This window comes from Condylura cristata, unplaced genomic scaffold (genome assembly GCF_000260355.1).
Source record: "Condylura cristata isolate star-nosed mole 26May11 unplaced genomic scaffold, ConCri1.0 scaffold00025, whole genome shotgun sequence".
In the NCBI taxonomy this organism is placed as follows: domain Eukaryota; kingdom Metazoa; phylum Chordata; class Mammalia; order Eulipotyphla; family Talpidae; genus Condylura; species Condylura cristata.
The window spans coordinates 27,974,336-27,975,681 of record NW_004567126.1 but is presented as its reverse complement, the minus strand read 5'-3'; the positions used below and the strand labels follow the sequence as shown (position 1 = coordinate 27,975,681).

At 71.0% G+C, this 1,346-nt stretch overlaps 1 protein-coding gene across 1 annotated transcript in view; it reads right to left on the bottom strand.

Annotated features, from left to right (window-relative positions):
- The window catches only part of PTPRS (protein tyrosine phosphatase, receptor type, S), a 91,042-nt gene that overhangs the window by 14,496 nt on the left and 75,200 nt on the right, over positions 1-1,346 (bottom strand). The window contains exon 14 of the mRNA XM_012729411.1: positions 324-932. Coding sequence (XP_012584865.1) covers positions 324-932 — 609 coding nt within the window. The remainder of the gene's footprint in view (positions 1-323; positions 933-1,346) is intronic.

The following is a 1,346-nucleotide window of genomic DNA, read 5'->3' as shown; positions in this document are numbered from 1 at the left end:
GTCGTCCGCTGTGCCTGTGCCCACGGCCTTCCTGCCTGGCCCTGGCCCGGCCCTGCCTGGCCCTGTCCCAAGTCCCTGCGGTGGGAGACGGCGCGGCTGCGGAGAGAAGGCGGAGGGGGGGGGAGGGGTGGTGGGGGCGGCGGTGCCACCTTGGCACGTCCCACCTTTGCCAACGCCGGAGCCTCGGGGTCCGGACTTCGCCTTAAGCATCCACGAGGAAGCAGAAAAGTGACCACTTACCTGGGCAGGGGAGAGGGGAGGGGCTGGGGTGGGGGTGGGCGCGAGGCCCGGTCCGTCTCGGTGCGGGGTCGCCGCGCGCCTACCTTGGTCCCGCAGGAACGTCCGGTAGCGGACGGGGGGGCTGTAGGGGCCAGGGCCCCGGCGCGTGTGGGCCCGCACTTGGAGGTCATAGGCTGTGTCGGGCTTGAGGCCCTTCAGCGTGAGCACGTTCTCGGCGCCCGGCTCGGCCGCCGCGGGCAGCTCGGTCTCTCGGGCGGGGCCCAGGGCACCGGCCTCTCGCACCGCCACCGTGTACTTGACAATGGCCCCGTTGCGCTCGGCGGGCACAGGTGGCAGCCAGCGGAGCAGGACTGTGCCGGCCGAGGCGTTGCCCGCCGCCTCCAGGATCTGCGGGTGGCCACGGGGCGTGTCCTCGGGAATGCTCAGGGCCTCAGCCGCCTCCTCGCCCAGCCCGCCTCGGCTGCGGGCTGCCAGTCGGAACACATACGTGGCCCCCTTGTGCACGCCCAAAGCTGTGTAGTGGTCCTCAGTGGGCGGGAACTCCAGTGTGGCCAGGGGGGACGAGTCCTCGCGGCCAAACTGCAGGCGGTAGCCCAGCACCGGGTCCTCCGCCGTGCCGGCTGGGGGCTCCCAGCGTGCCAGCAGGCTGCCCTCGGGGGTCTGCTGCACCGAGAGGGTGGGGCGGCCCAGCACTGTCGGGACAGGAGGCCGGCGTCAGGCCACACCGCCCGCCCCGTCAGTCCGGGAGCAAGGGGTGGGCCCTAAGGTTTACAAACGGGTCTCGGGAAGGCCTCGCGCGGAAGCAAAGCCTCGAAACGGGTGAGGGAGAACTGGGGGGGTGAGGGAGAACTGGGGGAACAGCCCTCCAGGTGGCGGGCACGGCGGCGGGCGCCGGCTGGCTGAGCAGCCGGGATCGCAAGTGACGCCCATCGAGGAAACAGCCGCCAGCACAGCACATCCCCACTTACTCCTCGCCACCTCGAGCGGTAATCTCCCGTCTTTCCACTCGCCCACCTGAGCCTTGCTATCTGCTGGTGCCTCGTTAAGCACCACGGGACACGGGAATGCCCGAACTCGGCTCCTGCCTCACTGTGTGGGAAGCAACC